Source organism: Amblyomma mixtum, chromosome 3, assembly GCF_055824585.1.
Source record: "Amblyomma mixtum isolate Tamu chromosome 3, ASM5582458v1, whole genome shotgun sequence".
Taxonomy (NCBI): domain Eukaryota; kingdom Metazoa; phylum Arthropoda; class Arachnida; order Ixodida; family Ixodidae; genus Amblyomma; species Amblyomma mixtum.
This window is the reverse complement of record NC_143014.1, coordinates 166,748,953-166,776,186: the sequence shown is the minus strand read 5'-3', so window position 1 is coordinate 166,776,186 and position 27,234 is coordinate 166,748,953. Positions and strand designations below refer to the sequence as shown.

General features: G+C 45.5%; 1 protein-coding gene across 1 annotated transcript in view; it reads left to right on the top strand.

The window, feature by feature from the left end:
* The window catches only part of LOC149352621 (C4b-binding protein alpha chain-like), a 109,637-nt gene that overhangs the window by 28,991 nt on the left and 53,412 nt on the right, over positions 1-27,234 (top strand). Inside the window, exons 4-8 of the mRNA XM_089575713.1 lie at positions 1,733-1,906; positions 4,859-5,032; positions 13,446-13,619; positions 24,767-24,940; positions 26,188-26,391. Of these exons, the coding sequence (XP_089431839.1) occupies positions 1,733-1,906; positions 4,859-5,032; positions 13,446-13,619; positions 24,767-24,940; positions 26,188-26,391 (900 nt within the window). The remainder of the gene's footprint in view (positions 1-1,732; positions 1,907-4,858; positions 5,033-13,445; positions 13,620-24,766; positions 24,941-26,187; positions 26,392-27,234) is intronic.

Sequence of the window (27,234 nt, the reverse complement as noted above, 5' to 3'; positions counted from 1 at the left end):
ACGTTAAACCCGAATAAACGAAACCAAACATATATGTTGCATATACAACATATATGTTGTATATGTATATGTAATATATGTAATTAAACAATTCTTGAAACCTTGTACGGGGGCGTTGGCGCTCAATCAAGCTCCAGAGAGATCTTCTTGCCTGCGCCCCTAACATCTGGATGATGTAAATAAAGATTTGATGTGCTTTGATTTGATTTGAACTATTCCAAAGGGCGATCGCACAAGGGAGCATAGGATGGTCATATGAATTAATGTGACTTTCGTTAGTACGTGCAGAAGGTCCGAATCGTTCGTGAACAAAACTGATCGGTATAATTTGAAATGGCCGTGATAAAGCTCATGTGTGAACCTCAGCATGAGAATTGATTTGCGCTGTTCCAGCGTATGTGGGCTGGCCCTGTTTTGCAGCTTAGTAACGCTGGACCGGCGAGAGTTAAATCTGGATATGAAACGCAGTGCTAAATTCTGAATACGCTCTATCATGTTAACAAGGCATTTCTGATGTGGACTCAAGATTAAACCAGCATATAATATAATGTTTGCCTAACAAGTGTTCTATAAGCATAGAATTTGAGCTCAACGCAACTTTCTCCGGAGAAAGCATAGTTTAACATCTCCCTTGCGACAAATGGTTGCCATATGAGGATTCCAGCTTAAGTTATTAGTGATTATTCCGCCCAAATAATTTGATCGCATTTCATTATTCCAGTTCTGTCTGACGAGTACAAAAATTTGAATTTTTTTTGGTAAATGTGATCCTCTAGGTTTTGGCCGCGTTCAGTTTCATCCTCCACTTTAAACACCACGAGTGAATAGAGTTTAGCGACTCATTAGGCTTGATTTTGTCCTCTCTTATGTATGTAGCTTTGTTTACACAATCATCTGCGAAAAGGCTGATGCTAACTGGTGGGTCGACGCAGAAGAATAAGTCATTTATATAGATCAGGAACAAAAGATTAAGGACTCACCTTTGTGGCACCTCCTGAGAGGACATCGTGGTCACCTGAAATACATTCAGTGATGGCGACACATTGCTTCTGATTATGTAATGAAGAAGTTTTACTATCAATCTCTATTGCAATGAGTTTAGCCACTGAATCTTCATGAAGAATGCGTCCTATAGTGTGTATATCCATGACGAAATTGAGCCTGTTTCACTAAAAATAGAAGTTTCCACAAATGACAAAAGAATGCTTTCTCAGGGATGATAAATCTTGTAAAGCATGCGCCATCCGCCGCGAACACTTGCTGATATAGCATTTCATCTGCCAGAAAGGAACAGCGCGGATACAGCATTATGAAGGTGAATACACTCATGAGAAAATCTGATTACTGCGAAAATTGAATAACTGAATTCTTTGAAAAATATCAGTTTATTTCTCTCAGCCTGTGTAAACGAAGCGATGATCCGTCTGACTACTGCTGGGGCATCTCAAACTGCGTGCAGCAGCCGTCTCCCGCGAGCGGCTTCTCTTTGTGATAGTGATGTAAAAAGGACTGAACTGAAATTAGTTAGAGGAGACGCCCCGGGCGAAAAGAAATGATAAAATCGCTGATATAGTTAGTGGAGCATGAACACATTTCGCCCTCTTGTCACGTTTGACTGAACGCAGCTTGAACCCATGACATGGCCAGCATACACAGGGTGAAATAGTGACGTGTTGTGCTCTCCCAAATGCAACCTAACCCTGTTCAAGTATGCCACCTTCAACATCCACAGCGGTGTCGTGTGACAATCCGGGAGACGTCCAGAATGGCCGCCGGTTGGACTCCCAGTTCGTGTACCCAAGCCGCGTGCGCTACGAGTGCAACAGGGGCTACAAGCTGGAGGGAGCGCCCATTCTGTATTGCCAATATAACGCCCAGTGGAATGCACGGAAGCCCGAGTGCCGCAGTGAGTATAACCACCAGAGACGAAGAACCTTTTGCCCTGTAGCACCCTCACGGTGTGCAGTGGTGTCGTGATAGTTGCTTCATGGTGGTAAGACCCACATACGGATGTCAACAGCGGCTGAGTGATTAAATCGCTAGTGTGGTTAAAATAACGGTAAACACTATATACTATCTTCTGCATTAACAGAGAGTGTTCTTATCATGCGAAAGAAACCTGGTTTTGGGTGCGGTTACTCGTGATTTGCACAGGAGGTGTTAGTTAACGCATAGCTACTGTTATCATTTTGATAGCTCTGTGCCAGCTGCTCTACCTGTGACTCGCGGTGACAAAATAGATTAATTGATTTACCACTGGTCTAAAAAGGCCAGTGCACTCTCAGGACTTCAGAAAGAGCTCGCTTACCACGCTTACCCCGCACCACAATTCGAGCACAGAGGTGACAGGGCATGACGAATCTTCTGCAACCACTTTGACGTGTAGCCTTGGCCCGCGCACAGCCTTAACATGAGAGCGGCTTTTTCTCGCAGGATGGCTCTTGCAAAATAACTACGGCATGTGTGAAGGTTCGCCACCAACATGAGTTTGGCGTCTTTCGGAACGTTCACTGCTGTATGTTGTGACGATGCACCTTGCGCAAGATAATCCTCTCCAATGTTAACAGTGAGTCCGATGTGAGAGGGTACTAAGAACATGGAGTAAGTGTCCTGAGCTGCTGGCCAGTTTTGGGCGCTGACCGCTGGTGTGGCTGTCAAAGCGAGCAGTGGGAGGGAAAAGAAAAACATTTGTAGTTTTGAGGCCGCATGAAAGCGGATGTAGAACTACGCGTTTCGTTACGGCCACTCTGCTAACAGCAGAATACTGGCATACATTCAACAGGCGTATAAGTGGTACTCCCCCAACGCAGCAGCAATATTACATTTCCGTCTTTCTTTTTAAATTATGAGTTTGTCTCCTCTGGTGTAAGATTTTTAGGGTACAACAAATGATTTTCTAAAGAAAGACTCGCTTAGACACTGCTATATTGTAATGTTCGCGATGAAGCCAGCGCTATTTCATAAAACAACCACGTTGAACAAGCACTACTTCCAGCGTTGCGCCGAGCAACGGCTGCTGCAAAAACAGAGGCCTCCTCCCCTAGCATGATAAAGAGCAAGAGAGTGAGTGGCATATGCGGTAACTCTATGCAAGGAGTTCCCAAGCTCTGTGCTTTTAGTTTGACTTGCTTAATCAGGACCGCGGTGACCTCGATCACTTATTCATTCGTTCGACATAATAGTTCGGCCATCTCTTGCTCCCTCCTTTCTTTGGCGCTCTCGCCAAGAAGAGGAAAGGATATAAAAACGGAGGCAATTATGGAATTTCAGGCCGAGCTTCTGCTAGCTATCCCTCTCATTTATTTCGCTCGCCGGTTCTATGGCTTAGAAAAGAAAAAAAAAACAAAACAGGTGGATGGACTCGTGAGTATTTTTGCTAACAAACTTCATGTTGGCCTAGATAATTGCGGGAAATTTCTTCGAACTTAGAAGACTGGAAACTTTGAGCACGTGGAAGTGAATTTCTGGGGCTTCGTGGGCACGTCAGCCGGGTCCACAAGTTACACAGCTACTTGTAGCCACCCTTCTCGAATCGACTGGTCGAGAAGAGGAAAAAACCTTTACTATGTCAGATTCACTGCCTCTTCGCAAGAACTGCAGTAGGAAAAAAAACTCTTTGGACAGCATGCTCCGTAAACGAAGCCGATAGCTCCATTGTTAGCTGGCGGCTTGCGACCACACTGGTGGTTTCCTGCACAAGTCACGGCTCCAGCCGGCGGCTAATAAATAGAGCTATCGGCTTCGCTCACGGAACACGCAATTGAGATCTCGAAACTTTGCCCTCCACTGTACAAATCCCAAGCGGCCAAATCATGCATATTAAAATTGATAGAACAATACAATAACGAGCACAAACAGTAAGAGGTCAGCTCTGCATATACTGCCGCGATTGTGATTGCCCGTTTTTCGGAAAGGCATGACCTCTATTTAAAAGCAAGACGGCACCAAGGGAAGCCGAAACTCGCAGAATTGCTCAACGTCAAAATCGGTTATGTGAGCCCACCGTCGGCCGATGCTGGTAATACATAATACGCCAGGTTGTCTAGAGGTTGGAGAGACATTGGAATGAGTATTCTTAGTGATGGTGCCTGTTTTTGTTTTATTTATTATTTCATGCTAACATCTGATTTGCTTTTCTTGGGCATCGTTGTACGCGCTACATCCGGGCGTAATAACCACCTGACTGATGGCAGCACTGTGTTCATGTACCTTTTCTCTCCTCTCTCGGCTGCGTTGCACCAAGCGGTCTCCCACGGTACTACCTTTAACCCAGTCCTACGTGTTAGCCTGTGAGATGACCACACACGAGACTCAAGGACGATATGAGACGCTGTGTCAAATAGGACCTTTCTCGGAGAGAAACATTCCTCTCCTTTTTATTCTTCTTAAGGTTTATCAGTTTTATTACCTAATTCTATAATTTTTTATTACTTTTTTAAATAATCCATCCCAAGTCAATCCATCTCTTTAACCTTGTCCTACGTGTTGGCCTGTGAGAGGATCAGACACGAGACTCAAGGACGATATGAGACGCTGTGTCAAATAGACCTTTCTCGGAGAGAAACATTCCTCTCCTTTTTATTCTTCTTAAGGTTTATCAGTTTTATTACCTAACTCTATAATTTTTTATTACTTTTTTAGGTAATCCATCCCAAGTCAAGCCCGAGAAAAAAGCGCGTAAATTCTTGAATTGTGCACTGCACATAATCCTGCCCAAGCCATTTCGTCTTGTGTGTGCCCCTGTAACCACTAAAGAGTTTATTGCATAGACTGTCCTTTTTTTTTTTTTTTGGCGAGTGAAATGTGTGTTTCATCACTGCTACACTAATTAACAGCCGAGCTACGTTCTCTGCTGCAGTCATGGATTGCGGTGCCCTGAGAGACATCGATAACGGCACTGTGCGCTTGTCGGGAACGGTGTTTGGCTCGAATGCCGAGTTCTCGTGCAACCATGGTTTCAAGCTGGTTGGCAACACCACACGAACCTGCGGCGTTGACGGAAATTGGACTGGCGAATATCCGCGTTGTGAAGGTAGGTGGGCAATCTTATCCAGCCAGAAACACGAGATTCTTGTTCCAAGATCACTTAGCGCCTCTTTGAAAAATTCCATTAAAACTTGTTCTTTTGATCTGCCACAGTAACGATGTTTTCTGTAGTTGGGGAAATATACCATGTTCTTCGCAGCGTGAGCTTTCTCGGCATACCCACGGCTCCCGATTTTACTGAGCAGCAGCGCTGTGCGAGAGAGAGAGAGATGTTGAGTTTTGGGAGTGGTTCAGAGGAGTGCTGTATAGAGGACCTTATTGCGTTACCTTACGCCCGTGTCGGTGAGAAATGGCGCCGACACGCAGCTGCAGAAATCGCTCAGCATTCATACATCAATAGCAATGGCGGAGCGACTTCTCACCGCCGCCGTGCGCGCTTAATGCAACCCAGTGACCGCTGTATAAAGGACGAGGTGTACTTTAGGCATAACGGATCGATGTTTTCAATTTTCTTTGAGAGGGGCTAAAGCGAGGGTGCGAAATGATTCTAACCCCATCGCCGCCAAGAAAATTGAATCATTCGCAATGCAACATCGTGGTTTTAAATTGTGAGGTCAGCGAATCAGATTCTCTCAGCGGCTTCCTTTTCCGCTCATGTCGGTGATGTTCACGTTTTTCATAGCCCTTATGAAAGCGCTCCTTTCTTGAGACTGCTGTGTCGTTTTTCGAGCCTGGTATAATTCTGAGCTGACTGGTGGGGCGATCAGGTCCAGCTGCGCCACACTGTGTGAACGTCATCCACATAAGCCTGCATTCGCCAAAAGCGATTGCATTTGATATACCCCAAATGATGATGATGATGATGTCCTCGGGGCTAATGGCACACACCCACGGCGAAGGATTGGCCAGGGTGCATAGCGGATAAGAACGCACACATGTACAAATACCTCAAATAGTCCTTTCGTCCGCGACTGCTCGTGCCACTTCACTGCCTAGAGCGGCTCATGCCTTGTTTCGATAGCCAAGAAGAAAACGCTTGTTAGAAACGTGAAAACAGAGTTCACTAAAGTGGTGGTTTGGGCTAGCTCACGCTGACATAGTGATGGGTAAACAGCCTGCGGAAGGAACGTGACAGAAGGGAGATAGCAAGACGAGCAGTTTTGCGCTTAGGTGCGTCACGAATGGTCGTACGAAGCGCTGCTGTCTGCACACGTGGGGGCAGCGCTTGGTACGAGCACTCTTCAGTATTCATGTGCACCCAACACTGCGGAGCACGATGGGAACACCCATCTCAACCCATTCCATGTTGTAGGGTGCCTTTTCATTCTTTTTCTCTGCGCTCCTCTCCCGGAGGCTCTCATAGAAGCCCGTGTATTGTCCAAGGCTATCTTCTTTCTATCTCTCTCTCTCTCTGTCTTTTTTTTTACAAAGTGCTAAAACAACACGAAGTGTTCGCCCGTCTGTTCTTTCTTCGTCCGTGTTGTTTTCGCGCTTTGAGAAATACATGTCACTTTGAAAGATACATGCCATACTTGCACGAATTAGGTTGATCCGCCACACTTATTTCTCTTATTCGTTCCCGTCTATCCTGGTCTGAATCCTGCGCGGCCATGTGCATAAGTGGCTATAGAGTACGCTTATTAGGACACAGGCGTTATAGTACTCAAATGTGTTGTCCGTTCGCGCACGGGTTGGAGGACAGAAACATTGCAGGCTAATGCATGCTACCCCTGGACTAGTACAATGCATGGAATGCATGTGTGGAGAGTTGTTCACATTTACAGAAGGGGCCCCGCGAGGCCTGGTGAATTAGCGGCGGCCAGCTGAGCGACACGTCAGCTGTGCAGAGCAGCCACGATCGTTGTGAAGGGTAAAGCTGGCCACCTCTTGGTTTTCCAAACGCTGGTGCATGTGGTGGCCCTACACATGGATGCAGCGCCCTGCTTTGTTCCCGTGCATACACGCAACGCAAGGAGAGGCAGAGGGTTTCGCGCGAAAGTTACCATGGCTTCCTTTTGCTCTTCTTCTCAAGGGATCTCCCATAGCAGCCCATGCATCGCTGTAGAGGCTAGCTGATGCTGCACCTAATTCTTCTTCCAAGTTCGCAAAAATAACATAGATAACCTATCCTCCTACTAAGGCAACTACAGCTGCTGTTTGTGCTGTGCGTGGTCGTGTAGAGGGGCGCTTGGAACGCCTTTTGGTGGAGTAAATCACTGTCCCATATTTCACCCGTTTTTCCACAATCGAAGCACTCATTCTACCCTGAAGGCGGCACACATCGCCTGCAGGAGTGGATATACTCCGTCAACTACGAAAGGTAAAAAAAAAAACAAAGATAAAACCTGCAGCCGTGCGGTGAATCTAACAGCAGAAATTTTGCGCTGGGGGCCGAACACGTTGCCTTTAAATATCGTTTTTTTTTCTTTACTGCCTGATTTGACATGTCACATCTAACAAGACCCTGAAACCATACATTACAGAAACAGTGTGGAAAGTTTGTAAATACTAAAAAAAAAGCTCCCGCGCATTAAATGTACGAGTGGTTTTCTTTAATCTAGCCGCTCTGCTGTGGGTTTTTAAGGGCCTTTGTGTCTCAAGGAATCTACCCGCCGACTTGAAGAAATTCTCCCGGTACTACCGGGTAACAACGTCAGCATGGTGTGCAGCCATGCGCCCGCGAGAGATTCTTTCCGGATCCAGAAGCATTATCGCGTCAAAGGCGACGTCATCTTCGTTCTATCGGTAGAAACCTAATACTGTGAAAGTCTAGCGGTAAGTCCTTTTTAAAGTCGTTTACAGGATGTCTCAGAAGAACATGCTTTCCCAGCAGTCCAGGAAGACGTGTTCTACTGTATGCAGCCAAAGTAAGAAGGATTAATTTTGCTCCATTTCCATGCTTTAGAACGTCTCTAACATTCCTCGATATACAGGGCGTTTCACCTAAGATTTTGGTTCTTGGGTGTTTAACGTCCCAAAGCGACTCAGGCTATGAGGGACGCCGTAGTGAAGGGCTCCGGAAATTTCGACCAACTGGGGTCTTCACCGTGCGCTGACGTCGCACAGTACTCGGGCCTCTAGAATTTCGCCTCCATCGAAATTCGACCGCCGCGGCAGGGATGGAACCCGCGTCTTTCGGGTCAGCAGCCGAGCACGATAACCACTGAGCCACCGCGGCGGCACATTGTTTCATCTAAGATTTTAGCAAGATTTAGAAGTAGGCTTCTTCAGTTAGCATAGTGCATTTGCGTCATAACAATGTGAACGGTGTATCACATCAGAATACGGTTAAGACGTGTTACTAGCAGGCTGGTTACCTAAAATTGAATAGTTAACTTTTTAACTATTACTGTTACGGTTCTTAGCTATTGAGAAGCTGTAGCCCGCTTTAAGTAATATCTATACGAATTTTTAGTATTTTGAAAACGCGCTTACCCTCGGTGCTGTGGCCTAACAAATTTTGGATATTTCGATGAGTTGTGCGCACTGGAGAGGTTGCTTTGCCTGCAAGTTTCTCGAAAGTGCGTGCATTTTGGCGCGATGTTGCCAAAATTTGTTCATCCACAGCCCCGAGAGTTACCGTGTTGTCGAAAATCTAAAAACTTATATTCATATTACTTGCTGTGGGCTACGCGCCTTTCAGTAATTAAGGAACCAAGTTGTAATAGTTGAAGAGTTAACTATTCAATACTAATTAACCAGCCCGCTAGTTAGCACGCCTTAGCTGTATTCTGATTTACTACACCGCTGACAATGCTATGCCGAAAAAAGCGCTATTCTAACTCAAAAAGCCTATTTTTTAAAATTGTGTAAAGTCTTAGGTGAAACAGCGTGTATAAAAAGTTCGGTACAAGGGAGCAGGCACGACAATGCTGACAAGCAGTGTTCTTCGGTTTGCCCCTCCTAAATGCTCATCAGGAAACCTAGCACATAGGAAATCACAGTCAACTACGTCTTCTTTTAAGTATCCCTGTACCACCACCCGAAGGCACTCACAAGATATAACAATGTCCGGCAACAGTCTCTTTAATCTTAGCTTCTCGACTTCACGTAACAGAGGGGCTTTTAGATTTCGAACGAAAAGTGTACAGTTTAAAATTATTCAATCAACAAATCATCGGATTATGTTCGCCCGGCTTGTTCTTTCCCACATAGAACTCCCTATAAATATTGTATCCACGTCAAGCCAGGAACAATGCAACACAGTAAGCACATAAGCACAGAGCATAGTTTGATAATAAAAAAAAGAATTGCACACAACACTTCGCCCCCAACCCCCCCCCGAAAAAAAAAAAGAAAAATCCCGCGTTGTGACTTTTTCCACTCTTTCATGCAAAATGTCGGTTTGTTCCTCGCTGGCTGTCACGCTAGTTTTACAAAGACCTAAGTATTTCAGGGGTGTCGCCACCGAAGGCATATCTGTGAATGTGTCTCCAGTCGCGGGCCTCTCGCGACGCCAGAGGGCCGAGATGTATTGCTATTGATTATAAACGCTGCAGTTTGAGTCTCGGGACTGCTTTCTACGTACATTTTGCAGACTTCGATGTTACAACTGGCCGGTAACTCACAGATCGCTGCCCTGTAAGTTTGCACCGCTTAATCAACGATGAAATAATCGAGACCAAATTTCACACCGAAGCAAATTTCCATTCAGAAGCAGTTTCATAGAGTAGGCTGGAGGTTTTCCCTCCGTAAAATATCAATAGCATCCTGGTACAAAATAATTGTGCTAAAAATCCAGCGTCGCTTCACTTATGCTCAGGCTAACAATGCACGCCCTTAGAGAACTGCAATAGGATGTATTTGGACGTTTTTTTTTGCGGCGAATAGTGAATATTTATAGGCATTTAGTGGAAATGTTATTTTTTCAACCGAAGCATTGGCAGTTTTGGCGGAATATTTTTCCTTGTAAGGTTGCTCTCTTACGACAACGACAACGTGAATGCCATCCCCGGAGGGCACATAGCATTTTCATTTAGCGTTGGAGCTGAAATTGTCTCGCAGAAACTGCGACATTAAGGAAACCGCCGTTACTGCAACTTATGTACGCAAGTACATGCCTTCTCTGAATGGTACTTACTGAGAGCCTTTGCTGAGGTATATACTGTCTTCCCGCCGCTCAGAATGGTCTCTCTTTACTCTCGTTCAGCGGAATCGGCTGCGAAGATATTTTGCGAAGGATACAGTTTCACAGCGGACAATATCCATCTTCCAGCCATCTTCCGCCTCACTTTTATTGCGAAGCAATACTTCTTTAGCTACCACCTCAGCCCGCCAAAACGCGAGGCGGTGGTAGGCACCGTTGACCTTTAGCATGACGTCTGGTGTGACGTCACACCATCTGTGTAAAAACGGGGCCCCATATCACGCCGTCGCGGTGCGAGGCGGTAGGCACGGAGCAGCGGCCTAACTCCCGCTCCTCTCACCAGGGGCTCCGCGTTCGGAGTGACGTCACACCATCTGTGTAAAAACGGGTCCCCATCTCACGCCGTCGCGATGCAAGGCGGTAGGCACGGAGCGGCGGCCTAACTCCCGCTCCTCTTACCAGGGGCGCCGCGCTAGGAGTGACGTCACACCATTTGTGTAAAAACGGGGGGCCGGCTCGAGCCGTCGCAGTGCGAGGCGGTAGGCACCGACTCTGGTTCGACCTCTCGTGAGGGTTGAGAGATGCCGCCTCAAGCAATCAAGCACTTCGGCAGAATGCAAAGAGGAAGCAACTGCGATACAATAGCAGAACCCACGTATTGCTTCGCAATTACCAGGCTTAACCAAGCTAAGCCACCACCAATTTTTCACATTCTTGTGTATGGATCCGGTACCAGCCTTAGGTTATGGATCCGCTCAGCTTTGTGTATTGAAGGTTTACCTGTTATGACAATAAATAAATGAATAAAAATAAATATATCTGCGCTACATTGTACAACCGATGGAAGTAGAGCCATCATTGAACTACTTGTACCCGTATAGGATTTGCGCAGGAAGCTCTCAATGCTCAACAAGGCATTGTACTCATTAGGAAAGTTATGTCAAGTAAACAGTCCCTAAAGACAGCACTGTAGTCTCTTTCGCTCTTTTTGAGGCTGTGCTATCTTTTAGGGTGTACTATTATAGTTTATAAATGAAAGCAAGTTCTCGACTGTCATTCATGTGAGCATTAGCAGGGGAGGTGTCGATCCGTCCACGGACGGACATAATTGCGCCGAAGCCAGAGAGTCAAAATACAGACAAATATTGCATTCCTACATTAAAACTTATACAAAAAGCATATACGTTTTGGTACAGACAATACTATGGTACCACTGGATTTGGATATTACTAGAATGAATGCTGCGCATAGATAGAGACAAGCGTAGGCGGTGGGTTTCGTGGGGAAGTTACCATTCCTTTCTGCAGCAGTTCTTCACACAGGAGCTCCTATAGTAGCACACAACTTCTGTCGAGGCTAATTTCTTCGAGTGCAGTTTCATCCAAGAGGCGCGCATGCATGACATACATAACCTATCCTCATACTTTGGCTGCCGTGAATGCGGCTCATTCTGTTCGTACCCATGAATGTAATGTTCGATTGGAAGACATGTATGCTGTCTTCTCTTATTCAGGAGATAATGAAGCTTTATTGTTATCTAGGTGAAGTGTCGGTGCGTGGACAAAGAAAGAAAATTGTGCGAGCATGGTGAAGTGAAAATATATACGTACAGAATCGATCACACTTGTCCAGAGTGCTCGGACGGTGGGCTTAGGAGCAAATGAACTAAAATTTTTCGCAATTGCTTTGCTAGCGGTAAGGCGCTGGTGCCTGTACGCTTCACGTCTCGATTCGGCTGGTCTCCAGCGCAAGCATTATCAATGAAAGTCAATACCTGCTTCTTAGTTTCTCATCTTTCCCCCTGACCGGCACCTTTCCAGCGCTCTACACAAGTGTAATCGACTCTGGACTTAATACAGTCCACAATCAACCAAACGACCAGCTTGAATGCATTTTCCCAGTGCATTTCAGCGAGACGCCGTACAGAATAATCATCGTCCGTCCTGCGTGTGTCCCTTACGCTGTCGTGCGTCTCGTAGAAATATGCCGGCAAAATGCACACAAGCTAGAGGGACCAATTAGCCCGTCACCCGGCTACGGGGCCGAAAAATTGACAGAGGCTTAGCTTGGTTAAGGCCGGAAATTGCGAAAGCAACTTCATTCGTTTCTTCAGCCCGCCGTCGTTTCCTAGCTTGACCGAATCCAATCTAATCCAATCCAATCCAATGCAATCCACTCCAATCCAATCCTGTCCAATCCAATGCCATTCAATCCAATGTAATATAATGTGATGTAATTTAATGTAATGTAATCCACTCCAATCCAATCCACTGCAATGAAATCAAATGCAATGCAATCCAACGCAATCCAATCCAATGCAATCCAATCCAATCTAAATCAGTCGAATACAATCCACTCCAATCCAATCCACTGCAATGAAATACACTTCAATCCAATCCACTACAATCCAATCCAATATAATCTAATGTAATGTAATCTAATGTGATGTAATTTAATGTAATGCAATGCACTGCAATACAATCCACTCCAACTCAATGCACTCCAATCCAATCCAACACTGTCCAATCCAATCCAATGCAATCGATTTCAATCCAATGCCATCCAACCGAATCCAATGCAAACCAATGCAATCCACTCCGATCCAATCCACTGCAATCCAATCCGCTGCAATCCAATCCAATCAACTCCAATCCAATCCAATGTAATGTAATGTAATGTAATCTAATGTGATCTAATTTAATCTAATGCAATCCACTCCAATCCAATCAACTGCCATCCAATCCAATCCAATCGAATTGCAATGTAATCTAACTAAATGTAATGTAATGTAACATGATCTAATTTAATCGAATCCGATCCAATCCAGTCCAATCCAATCCAATCCAATCTAATCTAATCCAATCTAATACAATGTAATGCAATCAAGGTGAACTAAAGGTCAATGGTGGTCACCGCCGCGGCACGATGGTGGTCACCGGCCGCGGCACTGTGGTGGTAACCAGCCGCGGCACGGCAAAGGCGTGAAAGTGCAAGTAGTATTTCTTTCGCAATAAAACGCTCGCCGCCTGAGTGACGAACAAAAAGAGGACACCCGCCTATTAAGTCGCAAAACGAAGGGAGCCGCTTTTCTGAAGTTTTTTTTCTAAGCTTCATTGGTTACTCCCGATTTTAAGCAGCGAGCATTGCAGCGCTAATTATGGTCTATTATTTTTGTTAGGTATGCGAGCTTAGCTCGAACTTCGGATGAAAAGAAATTGGTACATTGTTTGATGATGTGCTCCACATAATTGGGCTGGAATGTTTCATCTGTGAGTTATTGTGAGTTATTGTGATGCCTTTTTTTTTTGCAATTGAAGTACTACGATGCTACAACCCGGCCGCGTTAGCACTCAGCCGATGTTCTCTGGCGCAGTCGTGGAGTGTGACGACCTGGAATGCATCGCTAACGGCGTTTTGCGCCTTCGGGTAACTGTGCTGCGGTCGAAGGCCATATTCAAGTGCAACCGAGGTTTCAAGCTGGTCGGCAACAGCACCCGCACCTGCGGCGCAGACGGTAAATGGTCCGGTGAATATCCGCATTGCGAAGGTAAGCGTGCAGTCTAATCGGTGCGAACGCACACGAAGCTTATTTCAAATTCACGCAGTGGCTCTTTCAACAGAGATGCTGAAGCCTGACCTTTCGAGTCGCCAGAAGGATGATGTTTTCAGTGTTTGGCATTATACAATATGCAGATCTTGGGTTAGCTTTGACAATATGGTGGTGAATTCGATAAGATAGGCATGCACCAGCGGTGGCACGGTTCTGACGTGAGACCACCCAGCCAGTAGACGGGGTGCTAATATTCCCACCAGCGATAATTCTGAAGGTAAAGACGACATTCTACGTAAAAGTGTGGATATCTAGCATCGTACGAAGCACCTGTGGAGGCATGAAAAAGCATCAAGTAATAAGTGTGTCCTCTGTGAGCTGGCCCCTCTCGACTAGCTTCTTTTTAGCCTCTTTATGAATCAGTCAGTACGTACGGTATGTATCGCTTTTATTTCATCGGTGGGCACCAACGGGCGTTATATCTGATTGGCCCTGTGATTGAAGGGTAGGAAACATGCTGTTGAAAGCAGTACTCTGAGTGTCTCTGCATTGTTCTGATGGCTATAATCAGAAAACCGAGAAAGCAGTGGTCTCAAATGGGCGTTTAGCATTTTGTTTTTGCTGTCAACAGATACCGTGAGAAGCACGCAAACGTCTAGTTTCTTTTTATGATATTGGTAGCTATCAAACCTGGCAGTCTATCGCTACTAGTATGCTACAAGCGTCATCACTTTGCGCTTCACTCCTCTGCAGTCGTCAGCGTAGTTCTCAGTTTAAAACCAGTTATTTTTTATGTATTTAAGAACTATTTTTAAAGTTAAACACGAAGGAATGTCTCTTTAAAAGCACACTTTGTTATTGACACCATTCCTTTCGAAACTTTGGAATTCAGTGACAAACACTACTCACTGGCCACCACGTTTATCACTGAAGCACTGACACATGGCAGACCTTGTTGCTCTCTGCTTCCCCTTTGTTATGCGGCAATACAATATGGACAAAAAACTGCTTTCCGTGTCCTAGAAGTGCTGCTGCTATTAAAATTATGAGCATTTAAATTATGTGCTTAGCGGATTCATCTTTTGCCCGTAGCTCTATCTGGCTTAACGATATATGTATCATTGCTTGCGATTTACAATATTTTATTGTAAGCGTACAGCCCCAGCTCACAATCCCTAGGAGCCTCTTTTATTGGCAAAATAAGAAACCGTTCTAGGAATCTTAGAAATTCTGTGTCTTGGGTGTCCCTGTTATTATACATTAGCGCAACGCGGTCACATTCCCTAGCCTAATGCTTCACATCAGCCGCCTTGAGGCATCTATGAGCTGTTTGCATTAGAGAATGGGAAGGAATCTCACCGCATTTATAGATTATGCACCGGTGTACGGGATGCCTTTGGGAAATGACATTGAAGGAAGTTTCGGCAGCATCTCTTAAAATGGTCACAGCGCTCGAAAAGTCTTTCGTGAGTAATTCATTGCCATAATGCTCAAGAACCTTTCGCGAGGCGTGCCGTGCGGACTCACTTGCTTTAATTTTACCCTGAATTCGGAGTTTATTTTTTTAGAGAAACTCCAGTGGCTGCGGCGCCCTTGTATTTTGGTGTTCTCTTCCACTCCTACGGGGGAAGAGCAGACTGATCTCCACAGATAGAGCAACAAAGGAGGCACGCGGGCTGAGTAGGGGGCCCCGGAATAAACGTAATGTCTGTGTAACTGAGTGCGCATCAACTTGTTGAGGGCACGTACGAACCAACCGATTTGGTCGGGTTGACTGCTGCTCCTATGTGCATAAGCTTTCGTCTGCCCATAAAGACTTCTCACAAACATGGTGTGGACGTTGGAGGGGTGATATTTTTTCGATTTGAGACTGAGGGAAGGAGAATATTTTAAAAGTGAAGAAGCAAAAGAAGAAATGCTTGCATTTGCTCACCTGTGGCAGTAAGTCACACCCTTGGCTTGGACTGGTCACGAACATGGCTTTGAAGTGAATGCAAGGAATTAGCAAAGGTGAGCGTGAGAACTGCGTGAATAATGTAGAATGCATGCGAGGAACAAAAACTAGTGAAGCTTAAAAATTGGTCAGGTGATTCGAACTTTGAAAAATTTAAATTGCAGAGGGTAACCTACTTTTGCTATTAGAAACTCCGTTGATAAAATATGCCTTCACCATGCATCGAATGGGGGTAACCTTTTGGGTTGAGGCTGAAAGGATGAAAGGCGTACTTGCTTTGAAGGCAACAGATCGAGATGCATACTGAGAACAGCAGACGCCTGCTCTTAGCATCCTTTACGTTTTTTTTCAGTTGCTTGCAGAAAATAGTACCTAAGTGACAGAATCTGACAACAGCCTCGTTGTGAAATGCGTAGACGGGTATCGATTCACACGGGAGTCGCTTCGAAGCGCGGGAGGAGAAGAAACTCCTCTGAGCTGTCAGGGCGGTGTGTGGGATCCCCCACAGCCCTGGTGCACCGAAAGTAAGTGGCTGCATCGAGTCCATTACCCTGGCACAAGTGCAAATTAGAACTGACAATGGTGTTACTAATATGTTCGCATAGGCGATAAATTTTTTCAAAAAACTTATGGAAGTGGTTGCACGCTTCGTTGTTGAGGAGCTAGGGAAGAAGGAACGGCGCAGCGAAACTTGCACTGTTATACCTTATTTATTTTTGTTTATTTTCAATTTATTTATTTAAGCATTTTTCAAGGTGCTCACCAATTGCCAAAGGCTTAGTGAAGTGGTGCACGCGGTGATGAATACAGAGGAGAAAAAAATGAGCTGAACATAGCAAAATGGTAATGATAATAATGAGTAACAAACAGACAAGTGTTCACGCCCTATTGAGGTCTGTGTGTCTCGCTTGGATTCGACGAACTCACAATGGAATATATCAAGATTAGGTGTCACCAAACAGGTGTAAAGACGCATCATTCGCACAATGGGACTGAGGTTGCTCGGAGAGGAGTTGAACCCACGAAATGGTCGTGGACTTGATCCAGACGCGTGAGGCTTAGCCATCGCTGCTAGGTACGTACATGCAGTCAGTGTGGCCACGAATGTATCTATACAGGAAAAGAAGGTCCCGTCCCGCAACTGCAGTGTTGTCTTCAAATCAAAACTTGGCAGGGCGTGCAGGGAACGACTGTAATCGTTTCGGGGAGCGGACGAGCAGTTCAGACGGCCCATTACATTCCTGATGAACCGCTTTTGCGCGCCTTTAGGAGTATGGAAGAGGTGCGCCAGATTGTATTCCAGTGCATTGATATATAGAGAGTGTTTCTTTCTTTTTTTTAAACGTTTATGTGTCTTTATTAAAGCGAAATTTTTACTGGCGTAATGAAGCCAAGGTCATGGGCGCCGCAATTTCACCTTGAAGTGGAGGAGCGGTGGAGGTTTGGGTGCCACGCGACATATCAGGTCCCTCGCCGCAGCTGCAAGCGCGCGTGGCCGCCGTGCCGACCGCTGCGCCGACCGCCGCCTTGGCAGCTGTGCTCACGTGACTAACCACGTGACTCGCCATTTGCTGGAAAAAGGGAGCTGCGCTGCTCTCGCGGCATTCGCGTTGCAGTTCTCGCTATGGACGCAGCGAGTCGCGGGAGCCGTCTATGAGAGGAGCTGTCTGTGATACATTGTGAGACATTGAACTGTTCAACTTATCTCTCATCAAACTGTGAGAGATAAACTGAAGGCGGTCCACCGAGATGAGCCCTGTTTTTAAATTTCCTTAATCGGCAATGTGTTACGAAATATCGAAGGTCAAGAAAACACTTTGAATCTTCGTTAAGTTGGCTTTTCAGCATTTCGTGATTATAAAATGTCGTTGCTGCGCGTGGTGTCCCCGCCTAAATCATCTTCCTCGATATCATTAAATTTATAAACGGCATTTGTACTTGAGGCATTAAAAAGGCGAGCGACGCCAATATATATACATATATATGCCGCCGCGGTGGCTCAGCGGTTATGGTGCTCGGCTGCTGACCCAAAAGACGCGGGTTCGATCCCGGCCGCGGCGGCTAGAATTTCTTTGGAGGAGAAATTCTAGAGGCCCGTGTACTGTGCGATGTCAGTGCACGTTAAAGAACCCCAGGTGGTCGAAATTTCCGGAGCCCTCCACTACGGCGTCTCTCATAGCCTTAGTCGCTTTGGGACGTTAAACCCCATAAACCAAACCAAACCAAACCATATATATATATATATATATATATATATATATATATATATATATATATATATATATATATATCAAAAAGTAGTTTTGGCAGCTGATTGATTAATATAAGATAAAGTCACCAGAAATTGAAAAACATAACAAGATTTAATTCACGACGTTTCGGCTGGAGGACCAGCCTTTTTCGAGTGTATTACAGTATTCGAAACAAGCAGCTTTTATAGTATCCGCGAGGTACAGAAAATAGTGTAAAACACAAATGCAAACAATGGTGAGGGGAGAGGTTTAAAAAAAAAGTTGGTTACAACTTGAAAAGGCGGCAGGTGTTCGGAAGGAGGTAAAGACAGAAAAGTCGATGACAAGAACGAAGCTCTACAGCGCAAGTTGTCACCAACTTTTTTTTTTAACTCTTCCCTCACCATTGTTTGCATTTGTGTTTTACACTTTTTCCTGTACCTCGCGGATACTATAAAAGCTGCTTGTTTCGAATACTGTAATACACTCGAAAAAGGCTGGTCCTCCAGCCGAAACGTCGTGAATTAAATCTTGTTATGTTTTTCAAACCACGCTGTCGATTAAGGAAATTTCAAAACAGCGCTGAACTTCGGTGTTGACGGCCTTCAATTTCGAATTGTAACCCTAAACCTTAAAATTAAAAATAAAAACGATTATTAGTTAATTTCAGTTAATTAATTGTATAATAGTTGAGCCATATCAGGTACGCAATATCTGCTTTGCTGTACAATCCACGTGCACAAACCGCTACGACATATTTCTCACTGTTTTAAAATAAAGGTCATTAAAGAATAAGAAAAAGTCTCCGTGTATAATATGCTGTATTTGACAGCCTTTGAAAGCGTGTGTCACATGCCAAGAGCTTGAAAGCACGTGCCTTTGGCCCCTAAAATGCGAGGCGAAAATTGCAAACTTGGTATCCATCTGGATATCTAGGTCACAAACAACAGACGATTGCCTTCTTGTTGTGCAAAACTTAATCGGGTGGCTCTTGCGCGTGACCGACGTTATTATACAGATTTCTTAATTAGATTTCAATCTGTTTGACATGCACAACCAGTGAACAGCCCTAATATCCTTTTCGATCAAGGTAGGGCGGGGGGGGGGGGGTAAGGTAGGAAGATTAGGATAAGGTAAGGCAAGGTAACCAACCGGGCATTGCCTGGTTAACCTCCCTGTCTTTCCTTTCCTTTGTCACTCTTAATACAATCTATAGTGGGCAGAAAAGTTAACAGAGCGCAATATTTTGAAGTTATCAGCGTATTGAAAGATCTGCGAATCGGCAGTTACATCATGGAGATCGTTGATAAACAGATTAATGAAAGAGGCACCAAGTTTGATCCCTGGGAGAGCTCAGATGTCACGCTGAAAAGACGAGATATTTGTCCATCGTAGGTCAGAGAGCTACTCCTGTCTTGCAGGTAGCCAGCAGACCAGTTGCAATATGAATCAGTAAGGCCGCAGTGTGGCAGCTTTTCAAGGGGGATTGAGTGGTCCACCAGGACCACTGAATAAACAAAGAGTACTTAAACCAGAAGTGACCGCACAAGAAACTGCACAAAACAGCGGTTAGTCCTCTCAGAAACTGTTTCGAAGATATGGAAATACAGCAGTGCAAAAAATTGCGTAGTGAAGTGCGTCCCATTTCTACACTGGGTTTTGCAGTCGGCTCCCGTAGTCGAGAACTGAGTACGCTTTAAAAAATGTACCAAGAGTATAGCAAATCGCTGCTAAAAGAGGTTCCCAAAGCGTCCATTTGTGTTGTTCATGATGATTATCAATTTTTCGTGGAGTTGTCTCGAGTGGTATATACGGTTTAGGTGGGACGATGGGCCGCGCCAAAGCAGCAGGAGGTCGAGCACCAAATGACACAGGAGAGTTAGCAGCTGGCGATCAGCTGCTGAGCGATTCAAGAGAGTGCTGCTGATATTTTGGCCCCACAGCTCATAAACATTAACAACTATCAGCCTGTGAAAATCGCTGAGATGACGTAGTGGAGAACAAGGACCATAAGCAGCTCGAGCTGCATGGTTTTGCTACTGTTGAATCTTTTTCAGCGTCTTCGCTGCCCAGCCAGCGAAGAAGAGGAAGACCACTGGAAGTGTGCGCCACGGACACGCGCTGGACGTTCTGGAGTCCATATTAGTTTAAGGTGCACTCAATAACACCCCCTTCTGACCGTAGCCCATCCTCAACAGCCACCGTGCCTTAATTCTGAATATATACTTAACCGACAAGTAAGGGCAGAAACAACTGCGTAAAGCAGTGATTGGTGGTTCCACAGCTCTTCGTTTTAAATATAAGAACGCTTCCACTTCGTGGCCTTCCTTTTGCATGTGTGACAGCTCATTTACATACAAGAATAATAATACATCATTGTTACCTGCTGTAATCCACGCTTTCTGCTCCCGTGCATGATAATATCGCGAGTTTTCTGTCATGCGGCCCGATAATTCAACTTTCACCTTCATGATATTTCTCAGCCGAACCAAGGAGCTGGTTTGTGGGTCACTCTTGAAGGGGGCGGTTGGGGAGGGGCTGTCCCATTTGAACTGTGTATTTCTTGGATATATATATTTTTTTCAACAAATGCTCTTCGGCATGCTTTTGCTAAGTTAAATTTCTCGCCTAGGGGAGGGGACCATTTCCCTGCCTCCGGCTATAGATCAGCACTTGGTTGAACACTTTGTAAAGTTAATCAATACCTTGAAAGTCGAGAAACTGCACAATGCGACTGTTCCGCCTGCCGTGTCATTCAGAATTACTTAGCTTCGTGACTAAGGGCCTAAAGTGGCATATTTAAATGGCCGACCTCAATATGGGTATCTATAAAGGTTATGCTGGATGGTCTGGGCACAAACAGCGGTTTGGAATGGGAGTTGAGGTGTCGAAAATTGTAAGGGAGCACATCTATCGCGGCCATCAAGTCACCGAAGATTTGCACCATGAGAAAGTAATCGCTGGGACAATCACACCTGGTTAAGGACCCAGTGTTGAGCACTCAAACGTCATCTCTAACAAAACTGGTTCACGCACCTGTTTTTCCCAAAATTATTATTACAGGCTGAATAGGCAGGTGCAAGATACTGAACCATGCTTTCACATTGCCTGTCGTAGAGACTTGTAGAATCCCTACACTTCTGCCAGAAGGGGTTGAAGCTGAACAAAGCTGGGAGGTGCCTCACGGCCAGCAGGTGAGGTTCAGGTGCAAGAGCGGCTACACGAAGCAGAACGCTGGCTACGAGCAACATCAACCTCGATGCCTCCTTGGAGTGATCGATGGCCGCTATCCTTCTTGCAAGCAAGCTGAGGAAAGCAGGTTATCGCATAGCGAGCACGCAAACAACACTACTGCACAGAGTTTAATCTGCGGTTACCACATGCTTGTCGTCTGGCTGCTGTTGTGTCGGCGAGCACAAGGTATAGAATGTGATAATTTTGACCGCCTGCTACTGCCGTAAAACACTGTGAGAACTGCCTGCATTGTGCGATAATACACGCCCTCCCAAAGCCATGCAATAAAGCAACCCCTGCAGTGCACGTAACAAGTCGAAAAGGCCAAATTTTGTCGAGATACAGCGGGAAGAGTGATCGCATATTTGGAAATTCTAAAAACTAATATGGCTATTACTAACGACCACCTACAAATCTCTAGTCGCAAATAAGCATCTAACTCCAAGAATTGCAAGTTAAATCGTAAAAAGTAGTTTCCCCGGTTATTATTTAAGACGATTCACCGCTTTCCTGGTGGCCTCCATCGCTGGTAATACTGTGCTGCAAAAGGTATATCTTTTACCCCAAGAAGCCTCTTTATGAAAACTTTTGACAGTGTTCGCTGAAACACCAAATGACAGAGTAAATAAATCTCTTCAGATGCTTTCAGAGTCGAACCTAAAAAAAAAAGACAAATATAAGAGGACATTGCAGCATGTACGAACAGAATGGTCAACAACACAAGGCAAAAGCTAATTGTGCAATAATTCGTGAACTTAGAACCCAATGGTGACTATAGTGAAATAGCAAAAAAAAAGTAATTTTGAAAGAGCAGTTAGCTTCAAGCTAAAGGAGGAAAAGTGGAGAAGAGTCCCCCCAACATAAGGTTTGGTTTATGGGGGTTTAACGTCCCAAGTTGACAGAGGGTATGAGGGACGTCGTAGTGAAGGGCTCCGGAAATTTCACCCACCTGGCATTCCTTAACGGTCACTGACACCGCACAGAACATGGGCCTCTAGAATTTCGCCTCTGTCAAAATTCGGCTGCCGCGGCCAGGCTCGAACCCGCGGCTTTCGGGTCAGTAGCCGAGCGCCATAACCAATGTGTCACCGCGGCGGCCTAACCCGAAGTTAAACTGAGAAGCCTGCACGTGAACGTATGAATTAAAAACAGCGAAGCAAATGCCGGTGTCGAAGACACAGCGTAAAAAGGTTAGCATGGTGCGTGTGTGAGTTAAAAGAGGAAACAGAAAGGGCGGCCATGAATGGTGCATGAGGTGGAAAAAGACAACAAAAATTCTTCGAAGCAAAAGCAGTGTTCGTGTCGGTAAAATAAACATAAAAAAAATTACAACTTCCAGAAAGTAACTGCATCGAATAAAGTGCGAACGGTTGCCAGGGACGCTAAAGGAAGGGAGAGAGGGAGCGAGGAACAGATATGTGTTCCTTGCTCTTGACAAAGGACAGTTACACCTTCGCATCAAATCCCGAGGACGCCTAAAATTTTGTTAGTTGTGGCGCTCTAGGCGTCTTGCTATGCGACGCGATGCTTTTCGGGGTAGAATTGCGTAATTGAATTGTAAGTGGGCGAGCTAAATCCAACGCCGCCGAAACAGGCCACAGACGTGTCGTAAGGAGCGCCCGGGAAGAGACGCCTAGCGCCTGCGGCTGTGCAAAGTAGGTGTTAATGCTGACCTTCGTTGTCTTGCTGGCAATGCGAAGCGCAACAACGCTTACACGTCGCTTAGAACACCTCTAAAACTGTGGCTGAAGTCACAGTAAGAGCGCTAAATTTCGCGAAGTGCGGGCCCCTTAGAGCTCGCCTTTTAGCACTGACTGCAGCAGAAAAGCACCGTATTAGAATACTTTCCATCGGCTTCTTTTAACAGTTGTGTTACGGAATATAAGACTGAATGATTGGCATTCTCAGCGGTAACTGAAACACCTACCGAATTTCGCAGCCTCGGGCTGGGTTCAAACTCCCATTTAGTTCATAAAATCACCTCGTTCAATACGAGATCGGACGTTTCAAAGCCGCCAAAACCGGCTTCTAGGAGGCTAAAGAAACTAACTTGCCTCGGCATACATGCAAATACGGCTTAAGAAACCCGAACGACGAGCTTTTCAGCTCCCATGATAGAACACAGCCTTCCCACACTATATCGGCTTCCTGAAAGTTTGCCCTGCTAGGAAGTCACAACAGCGCCTTTAACGTGCCCGACTAAGTTATGGCTACAAATGCTTTTATACCGTCGTGGTTCATTAATGCGAAAGAGATCATGGAGAAAACTACGTTTGTAGTCCTTAAATACGTTTTGGACGCTCCTCAAGCTTGGAGTAGCAGACGACGCGCCTGTCCCGAATAGTCTTGGAGAAATGGCAGCGCCACCACACAGGCGTCTATAGCGTTGATCCACTCCGCTCACTTGCGCGCCGGCTCTGTTTTGCAACTAGCCCTATCTAAAAACGTAGGGCCTCAGCTTGCGACCTGCGGAGTGCTTTCCGCGACGTTAGGTGCTAGAACATGTGACAAAATCGTTGAAACCGGATAAGGTTACGCCATCACCACGTGAAATTAGAAAATCGGGAACTTCATTTGCCATTTTCTCAGCAACGCAGCCACCTTTTCAAGCAGGCAGAAAGAAACGTTTGTGGGACTTCCGAAGAATATTCTCTCCCTAGTTTCATTTTGTTTCATATATATCTTTAATGAGTGATGTATCACCTGCTGGGGAACCCTGACATGACTACAACCCCTGTTATGTTTGTCTGTATGTTTTTTTTATTGCTATGCATGTTCCCATAACTTTCACCGTTGTAAACCAATATGTCCCCCCCTTATGTAATGCCTTCGGGCCTTTAGGGAAACAATAAATAAATGAAATTTATTTTACCATCAGGGTTTTCGCATTACATAGGGTGTGGGGGAGTGAAAAAAGAAAAAGAAACAATACATCGATCAAAAGAGTGCTATAATACGAACAATATTGAAAAATGCTAAAGACATATTACCAAAACATTCACAACAACAGTACAGAAGTAAATAAAAGGATTACAAAAAGAAAACCGTGATTATAGTTTATATATAGGTAAATAACATATCACAATTGGTCTGATACTAACAGTGCGAGTAATTTGCTTTTAAAACGCGCAAGGTCGCTAGTATACAAGTGGCTGTGGGTGAAAGATTATTCCAGTGACGGCATGTTTTATGGAGGAAGGAATTAGAGCAGGTCACTGTGCTGCAGTGCGGAACAGCTACTTTTTGATTCTGGTCTATGCGAGGCGAGATGAAAGACGGCGCCTTTACACGGATGGCTTTCAGGCAAGTATTATGGAAGTAAATTTTAAGGAAAAGGCAAATGCGTGAAAACTTGCGGCGAGTGGAGAGTAACGGAAATTTGAGATTAGATATCATTTCTGTTGCACTGGCGGTGCGATGGTAGTTTCCAACGATAAACGGGCACTTCGACTCTGCACTGCCACTAGTTCTTTTAATAACGTGATGGTGTCAGGATCCTAAATTGTACATTTCCCTCCTATTTCCCTTTATTGTGCCTTGAAATGATGTACTGCGCGAAATCCGGCTACACCACGCGCCACTGTGTGAGCAGGAGGCAGTTTTTTTCTGTTTTTATTTTGTAGTCAACTACCTGTCTCGCTCCTGTTGCATTTTTGTGGGGCGAACTGTGAAGCTGCCTCGTTCCTACTCATCCGTTCTCAGCCGAGCTACGCTCTTTACCGCAGTCGTGGAGTGCGGTCCCCTGGAAAGCATCGGCAACGGCTCTGTGAGACTTTCGGGAACCGTGTTTGACTCCAAGGCCGAGTTCTCGTGCAACCACGGTTTCAAGTTGGTCGGCATCAGCTCACGCACGTGCGACGCCGACGGCCAGTGGACTGGCGAATATCCGCACTGTGAAGGTGGGTGGGCATTCCCATACGTGCAGAACACGAGAAGCAATGCCTTAAGTTCTTCATGTATCTTCATGTAGCGGCTCTTTGCAAAATGCAGTTAAAAAATTATTCTTCTCAGGGTACCAGATGGATTATATTTCATGCACTTTAGATTATGCAGGCTACTTTATTTAATAACGCTGGAAATATTTAAAACAGGATTTCTTGAAGAATAAAGACAGCTTTTGCAGGGTAGAAATAACAACAATGGAGAAAACAGGTTCATCATGTCAACTGACATGCTGGTTAACTAAATTTTTGTAGCTGAATTTTTACTATTACAGTTAGGCGCCTGCTTGTGTTTAGGTATTTCTAGGCAGCCATAATAATAACTATAAGAAATTTTACAACGTCCAAAACTCTAATACGCTCAACGCTGTAGCGCCCCGAATTCTGGCCATCCCGGCGCGCCAAACTAAAATCGTAATGCTGTGGAACGCACTGACCCACATCCGAAAGAGGAGAACTAGGTTTTTATCACTTGATCTCACTCCGACTGCTTTCTGCGCATGCGCTTCGTTTAAAGAGAAACGCGGCTCGGCGCGTCGTTTGCTTTCCACGGCGCCACGGCCCATGCTGCAGTTCAAGTCACATGATTGAGCATTAGCGCCAAATTTGCGGTGTTCACTATCAATACCAAGTTGGCGCCCGGTCACGGTGGCAACGAGGATGCCGACCATCTCGCCACCGCCCTTCATCAGCTTCCTAGTACCGACGTTCCGCTAGCCTTGGAGGACGTCCGCGCGGTGATTCCCTCCGTCAACAACGCCTGAACCGAAGGACCGCGCAAGGAAAGCGCTCCTCCTTCGTCGGCGCGCGCTTACTATCGCGCCTGCCCCACCGACACGGAGCAGCGCAGCCGGGTCGGACAGATATAATAATGCGACATGAGCGCCTCCATTGATGTGTGCCTGCGGGAAGGCCAGACTCTGTGCGGCTACAGCACCAAGTATGACCTTGAGAACAATGAGCCAACTAACGAGAAATCAAATGCTGCTGAGATGTGTTATCCTAGAAGAATAGCACGGAAGGTTAAAATACAAAGGAAGTACTAAATAGGCTTCCATGCTTTAACTCAGAACACATGTTTCTAAAGGCTAAATAAAATATCGTCAAATAATTTCGAAGGCGTCCGGCCTCTTCCAATAGCCGGCAGCTTCAATCCGCATGAAATATAGTCCATTTAACTGACCTGGTCAACTTTCTGTGCGCAGAAATATGGTGCCCGGAAGAGATGATTTCTGAGTCAACCAAGCGAGGTGCCAGAGTGGTGGTGGGCAACAAATCTATCTCTGGGCGCCAACGGCGTGGCACCAGGGTTAATTACATCTGCCCTGCGAACACTGACCTGGTCGGCTCATACATTAACATCTGCCAAGAAAACGGGGCCTGGCTCTTCGATCCTCCGGCTTGCAAGGGTAAGTATACAGCTCAGACGATGAAGGAGCAACTATATGTCATACTCCGTAGACACAATCTGAAAGCTTGTTTACCTAGTATTGTACGCAGCTCCAGAGAAAGATTTACCTCAGAGGTGCCTTTCCAGACTAGCAGTAGCAGCAGGAAAACGCTTTACTTCAGAGCGCTAATCAACTGCTCAAAACGCGCTTCTCCTGCCACACCAGGCTGAGCTGATCCTCTTAACGAGAAAACCCCGCCAGGTATGCCAGGAGAGGTTGGGGATGAGGGACTACATCGGAGTGACAAGCGTTGTATAGGCACAACTCGTTTACGTCGCAGTAATTTATGGCTCATTTAGCTTCCGACCTCTGTTCGCCACCAGACATGGGAAAGGGCCAAATAGGAGCAGCGTACATTATGGTCATGAAATCTGTCGCAAACGACGGCAATAGCCGTAGTTCTATTTTATCCATGGGCTTTAATTAGGGGGGAAAAATAAGGGCTTCGCACACCAATAGGCACTGCCTCTCTTTGCATGTTATAGTGTAGCGAAGGATTTGTTTGATGGTTTTCCATTGAATCGTCTTCGCATGGCTTTGGGGCCACATAAAAGAAATGATGAAAAGTTAGCAGCAGTTCTTTTCCTGTATTCTCTCTCTGATAAAGGCTATTTACAATACTTTGGCCTACTTCGCTTTCTTGTGAACACATCTCTGGCAAGCTCTAGTGTTCTCCACAGCTTGGCGCGCCCGTCAGGTTTCGACGATCATATCGAACGAGGATAGTTGTTTGACGGAGAGACCTATATATGTAAAAATTATATTTTCGCTCCTATGGTGTTCTGGTTGTTATATCGTTAT